Raw genomic sequence first — 7,273 nt, forward strand, 5'->3', positions numbered from 1 at the left:
CATGTTCAAGCAAACCCGGTAGCTCCCCGCAATGCTCGCGAACCATGGGTTCCTCCACCTACGGGATTCTCAAAGTTCAATGTCGATGCTGCCATTTCTGCACATAATGGAAGGGGCTCTGCCGCTGTTGTATGCAGGGACGGGCGGGGCATGTACCTTGGCGCTTCAGCAATGGTCTATGCGATCACAGACCCACCAACGCTCGAAACTTTGGCTTGTACGGAAGCTTTGTCTTTGGCTCTGGACCTAGATGAACATCACCTGCTGATTGCGTCCGATTGCCAATCAGTTATAAAAGATACAGGAGGAACAAATGCAGCCATAATAAAGGAGATAACAGCCAGAAAGGAACTTGAAGCATGCAGGTTTCGTTTTGAGAGTAGAAAGAGCAATTTTGAGGCTCATGCTTTAGCTAGATTTGCTATTCTGTAATTATCCCCATAAACATCATGCATTAATAAAGGTGGGGTCTTTACCTAAAAAAAGGATATATTTAGGGGGAAATTCGTCGTTTCTACCTATAAATAGCCAGTAGAATGTCGCATACATATAATTATTATTTTCGCATACATATAATTATAATTAGCGACTAAAATGCCGAGAACTGACGTTTGCATTGGTAGACTATAGATAGGCAATAACACTATTCAATATTTGCATTTCTTGTTCACTGCGTATAGACTAGATAGATAGGCAATATCGCTATTCGACATTTGCATTTCTAGTTCATTGCGATTAAACTAGATAGATAGGCCTTTTGACGCCGTCTAGTCAGAGTAGGGAAAGGAGCGCCTCATTTAGGTCGTCATTGGCGTCAAGTGCTAGCAGGCAGGCGTGAGACTCCAAACCCACCCACTAACACGGCATGACAGGTGCAAGGTCAGGGACGCCAAGCCTCGCGCACTGGAGGACGACCACGGCTAATGTGGTGCAGGGAGAGGAAGCCCCGCCTGCCCATGGCGCCGTGTTTTCCTAGAGGTTTTAGCCCGTACGCGGTTTCTACGTATCTGTTCGACAAGCGGTCGGGACCACGCACGGGGAACAATCGAAGTGTGCTGCGCATTCCCTGCAAAACACACGTTATTTCCTCTTAACCTTGCTCGCCAAGGAGCACCCATCTCAATATCTCATCTCAACCAACCCCACACGACACAGGCAAGCTAGCTAGGTTTGGGGTCCATAAACGAGAACCAATTTAACAAATCTGCACAAAGAGTCTACGCAATGCACAACTTCCTGCCACGGCAGTCTCTGTGCCTTGCGTACACAGCCTAACGGACAGCGACAACGACAACTAAAACCAACATTGTTTTGTTCCACCAAATAAACAGGCTGTAAATTCCTTTGGTCTTTCGATTGTCTGTAGTATAACTCACGGTGGCGCATCAACATTGTCGACCTCTGGACGCATCGCCGACAAGGGAACCTGCATGCAGATAGTAAGATTGTTGTTAGTAGCTGCTACTCTTGGAAAGGGGAAGGGGCAACAGGAGCCTCCGAGTACTGGCAAAGAGGAGAGAGCCATATAACTTCATCAATGCACAGGAAAGAAGCAAAACTGGCGGGTGTCGACAAAAAAATAGATGCAGAAACCAAAGTTCGCATTGAACACAACCAGATGTAGCATGTTTTTCATTTTGTTTTGTTTTGCAGGAAACCAGATGTAACATCTTCTTTCTACGACAGTCTAGGAACAGTATATATAAAGCTCAAGTGTTCAAGCTATTCAAATATCACAGGTACAATATAGCTCTGTGTTTGACCGATGAATTACACAAGAGCTCATGGATGAAGCAGATGAATCTTTGATTTCATCTACTCCCTCCGTTCCAAAATAATTGTCTTTCTAGCCATCTCAAATGGACTACAACATACGGATGTATGTAGACATGTTTTAGAGTGTAGATTCACTCATTTTGCTCCGTATGTAGTCACTTGTTGAAATCTCTAGAAAGACAATTATTTCGGAACGGAGGGAGTATACACGTTGCAAAGTGGAAGGAAAAACTTTTTATTTGTAAATTACAAGGTGTACTTTTTTTTGAAGAAAATAGTGAGGCACTAATGTGGTCAATAGCTATATCCTTGAATGGCTAATTGACGAATGATGGATACAACACATAAGAGATGAGTGGCCAGGACAGTCCAATAAAGCGGCTGCCAGAGGAGTCACAGAAAAAAATACAAAGGAAACAATGGAGACTGTGAATGCAATCTGAACCTAGAAAAACAGGTTTCTAACCAAACGGGCCTGAAGGGAAGACATCAAAGAAATTTGCACAGAACATGCATTTGAGCATTCTTCAACAATTGAAGCCATGAATCATACTCCCTCCGTCCGGAAATACTTGTCATCAAAATGGATAAAAGGAGATGTATCTAGATGTATTTTAGTACTAGATACATCCCTTTTTATCAATTATGATGACAAGTATTTTCGGACGGAGGGAGTACTTTGTAAGATATTACTGTGTAATCATTCAACAGCCAAACCAACAACCAACAAAACAGCAGGCATGAAGATCATGGTCACTATAACTGAAAACTGAAGTAGAACCCAATGAGAATATGCAAGAGATGAAAAAAAAAACACTTTTCTAAATATATGCAAAAAAATCTTGAAAAGGGATGCATATTTTAATCTGTTCACCATTTTTGTTCTAAAATGACACTTACAAAAAGCAAACATTCCGGAAATGATATCGGAGTAGGGACAGATAACTATGGTCCTCTTGTGGAGTAGGGACTGATACCTGGGTGGATAACTTGTTGGAAACTTATGAGAACATAATTATGCTGATGACAAGGTTCTCAACTTCTTAGTGGACGAATACAAAGTTCCTAATAACTAATAACAGAGCACCTTATCTTGATGTCTCTGCTACATATTTTGTCAGAACCAGAATGAACTATACCATTATCTGGCTGGTCACAAAAGTCTGTAGCAACTGTAAAAAATTTGGCCAGTCAATCTAAACAAATCAAGGAGGGATCAACAAATTCTATCCTCAAATGCATCCAAACAAGGGATGTACACAAGAGGCAGATTTGAATAGGAGTTGTGCAAAGGAAGGGCCCATATCAATGTACAGTTGTGTGCACCAAACCTGACAAAAGTATCAGAAGTTTAGAAGCCTCAGACAAGGCAAGGCATCTCTCCCTATTCCTATTTAATTTCCGAATATCCCCTACATGGTTCGCTGCTAGCTGGTTGAATGGACAAAAGGCGTCTTACATGAGTTGCTGCTCTGAGCAAAACTGTTGTGTTTCGCTTGATCAAACAAGATACAGTCCAAACCTCTTTTGTACGAATGACTTGGCGTAACTGCTATCAAATAATCATATCTACCTGTTCGAAAGAAACTAACCAAAGCGAAGCATCCAAACTAACAAAATTAATGTAATACCCAACAAAGTAAAAATAAACTCATGTGAGAGGCCATGCACTTACACTCGCGTATGACAAAGTCTCTCGACAACCTACTGACTTCATTGGAGAGATGGTAAAAGTGACAGCCACAGCAGTCAACAAAATTATCACACTTGAGAGAACATAAATGGCATTATGATTCATGGCTGACATTTTGACTTGAAAGCAACAGCCTCTTAACTAAATAAACTAGAATTGCAGAAAAAAGAAGAGATGTTTTGAATTCCTGAAATCTATACGTAAATTTATTGGTCTATTTAAAGTCTGGATTGACTGATAACAAATGATTTGAGAACGGTGAAATTTCAAGGCCCTCTTCTGCTTATATATGCAGAATGATAGGATCCTCATTAAAAGAACCTAATCAACACATATGATCTTCTAAGACAGCTAGTGAAACTAGATGTGTGAGCGTGGATGAGACTCGAGTCTAGATCATCCAATATACTCAGCCAACCCAAAGTACAAACCAAAAACGAAAAAAAAATCTCTCCTACTTAAAGAAGACGTCGTTCTGTTGTCCGGTCCTCCTTCGTCCAACCTTACGTACATCCCCTCCTTCCTCTCCCTCTTCTAATTTTTTCCCTCCCATCTCTGGTTTTTCTATCGGTCTTCCCTGAAGACCGCCTCCCTGCCCCACCATTTATTGACTTGCCGAATAAAATTCTGTTTTCTTTGGTAAGCTAATAAGTTCTTACCAAATATGGGCAGGTAAATCTCTACTATAATATTTATTCCACCGTTGCAACACACAGGCAACTATCTAGTCAAAAATAAAAGAGAAAACGGCCAGAACGAAAATGTGTTAGCCTATAAGGTTTGTGCATTGATGATTAACTGGAGCCACCATGGGAACTTAGATGTCTAGGGCTCCCAGGTGCGCACCAATGGCGAAGCTCATCCCTGACCACGCCTAAGATCTGCATCAGCTTGTTAAAACTATGTTGGTCCTCTTCCTAAATCATCCACGTGGAGAGGATAAACGACATCAAAATGCAGCGACAGCTTTTTTTTTGTTTCTTACGAAATTTGTTATGAAATGTTTCAAGCAAACCAACAAACCTCTATAATTAGAAGATAGGTTTGCTCATCAAATAAAATTTCAGTAGTGTATCATTGTGATAACAGCTTCCTACTGTTTAATACGAATAGCTTATTACGAACTTATATACAAGTCTTAACAAGCATATGCAACTGTGGCCGATACTACAATGACACAAAACCACCAGATCAGATATATGCCTGAAATTGATGTGAGCAGTCAAGTTTGTACTATAGCATCTCCAGCTTTCAAGTCCTAACCGTTTATGATTATGAAATGTAATTGCATTTAGCAAACTATTCTGTAAAAATGAGTAGTTTTTCTCTACTAGTCAAGAAAAGAATAGTAAACAGGAATTGAAGCAATTTCAGCTACAATCAAAGAGTTATGAACAGGATATAATCTAGTCTACCAAGTAAATTGCATCCTGATACAAAAGGCTGTGTTATATGATGTAAATACCTCCAAGTGATCACAGATTTGTGTTCAATTTTTGTTACTGCCACCAGCTCCATCCTGCGAACCGCTGTCCTGTGAGCTACTGCCAGCACCGGCATTGTTCCCATCTTGCTGTGGTGTTTGACCTGCCGATCCACCAAACGGCCATGGCAATGACACATTGAATCTCCTTTCCACCACCCTTGCAGTCTCCCCACTCTCCTCCCCTCCTTCCTCAGCAGCACCAGAGCTCCCAGATGCAGCAGCAGCAGCAGCGATACCAACAGCTGACTGTGGGTTTGAGGCCTTATTGCCCTCATAATCAGGATCATCGGTGGGCAGCTCAAAGCGACAAATGGGGCACGAATTGTGGAGCTCCAACCAGGGTACAATGCAATCTGCGTGGTAGATATGCTTGCAGGGCATCTGCTTGGCCCCATCTCCAGGTGAGAAATCTTCCTTGCACACAGCGCACTCAGCGCCCTCTGCCGCCGCAACCATGGCATCGGTGACAACGACGTCAGGAAGAGTGGTCAGGGCGGACTTGGCAGCCGGCGGCGTGCCGTAGCGGTTGGGATCGTTCTCGGCGAGCTGCTCGATGAGTTGCTCCAGTCCCGGGCCGACGAAGTAGTCCCCGTAGCTTGTCCCACCGGCACGGCCGCCTAGGCCAGGGGCGAGGTTGACGCTGGCGTCGTCGAGGAGCACCTGGATGTTGGCGCCCCCCTCCATGAGGGTGTGGATGTAGTTCTGGAAAAACACGAGCGGGTCGAAGGACTCCGGCTCGTTCTCAGGCGTGGCCGTGCCAGCGGCCGAGGCGGCCCCGCTCCCGCTCCTGGACCTAACGCGGCGGCCCTCCTGGAGGTCGAGGATGCTGGTGAGGAAGTTGGAGAGGTCGCTGGAGGGGGGCGCGGCGGCGGATGACGAGGAGGATCGGGACGGGGAGGAGGCGGTGGGCATCATAGGGGGGAAGGCGAAGGGGAAGGGGAGGATGGTGGGGGCAGGGACGGTGACCTCCTCCAGGAAGTCGCCGCGGCAGTCGGGGCATGAGAGCTCGCCGGCGGCCGCGGCGGAGGCGGCGATGAGGACGGTGCGGTTGCATTGGTAGCAGAAGTACTGCTTGCGCGCGAGGGAAGCGTAGTAGGCGGCGCCCGGGGTCGACATGGCGGCGCCCGGCGATCTAGGCAGCGGCGGCGATGCGAGTTTTCTCTAGGGAATTTAGGTCTTCGGCTCTCAGTATCTCGTTTAGTCCTTTTTTTCTGGGTTTCTCCGATTTTATCAAGAGCGGCGGTGACCCCGGACGGTGTTTCCTTGCGGCCCAGAGGAGGAGAGGTTAGTTAGTTTCCGATTGATTCGATTAGATTACAACACGTCAGGCGTCAGAGTTTGGTTCGAATTTTGTTCGTGTCAAACATTTAACTGACTACCAGTATTCTCCTTTCTTTTTGCAGCGATTTACTGGTATTTTCACCGTTAATTTTTTTAGAAAAAGTTATCTTTCAACCGGCTGATGACTCACGTGTGTCCATCACCTCAGTGGCGGTTCGATTCAAGGTAAGATTGACCAACAAGTTTGCAACATTAGGCATGAGTTTGTAACGCAGGCCATGTTGCAAACATACGATGCCTTGACACGTAGCCAGCGCGTATATAACTTAATTATCTTTATTATTATTATTATTTTCACAGGAATTTTCACCGTTGATGGTTTGTGGAAAAAGGCGTGTCTTGCCTACCCCACGGGCAGCAATATGTTGTGTGAAAGTTTTGTTTTGCTCAATAACATTATGTGAATTGATTGCAAAAGTTTCATTTAGTAAGAAGTATAATCATCATGATTGAAAGTCTTACGGCATCTCCATCGTTGACCTGCAAAATTTGCTTTGGCATCCGTTTGCCTAAGAGGGAACCAATCCGCGGACACTGATGCGGGAGCCGACCATCAAATGCTATCATATATATGTCCGCCAGTAAAAAGTAAATTGAAGTTCAAATCTTGTGTGATCCATAGTGCCCGCGAGATCGCCCCAGCGCCGGATCACATGTCCGATTACAATCAAAAAGTGGCTAGTATGCTTAAATTTTTTACATGCCTGATCCCGATCACAAAAGAATTTCAGTCTGGCAGTCCGTGCAAAAAAATGAGATTTTCTGCCCTGCCGGATCGGCAACCCGAGCCTCCTCCATGCTCAAGGTGTCATCGCCGCCACGTATGTAGCCTCCGCCACCGCCTCCTCCTCCGCCGCCGCCTTCAACTCATCTTTCTATCGCGGCCACACTTTGTAGCGGACGCCTTGCATGATCATTCTGGCGTCGGTATCCAAAGGCTCCAGCTTCAAGGACAACATCTCGGGCGTCCTTCCTGC

At 45.0% G+C, this 7,273-nt stretch overlaps 1 protein-coding gene across 1 annotated transcript; it reads right to left on the bottom strand.

Moving 5' to 3' along the window:
* Positions 1-1,067: 1,067 nt before the first annotated feature.
* LOC119269774 (E3 ubiquitin-protein ligase RING1-like) lies at positions 1,068-6,173 on the bottom strand. The gene is made up of 2 exons (XM_037551699.1): positions 4,935-6,173; positions 1,068-1,426 (listed from the first exon to the last, which is right to left on the bottom strand). The coding sequence occupies exon 1, from the start codon at positions 6,069-6,071 to the stop codon at positions 4,959-4,961; it is 1,113 nt and encodes a 370-aa protein (XP_037407596.1). The 5' UTR covers positions 6,072-6,173; the 3' UTR covers positions 1,068-1,426; positions 4,935-4,958.
* Positions 6,174-7,273: the final 1,100 nt, after the last annotated feature.

The sequence above is a fragment of the Triticum dicoccoides genome, chromosome 1A (genome assembly GCF_002162155.2).
Source record: "Triticum dicoccoides isolate Atlit2015 ecotype Zavitan chromosome 1A, WEW_v2.0, whole genome shotgun sequence".
Lineage (NCBI taxonomy): Eukaryota > Viridiplantae > Streptophyta > Magnoliopsida > Poales > Poaceae > Triticum > Triticum dicoccoides.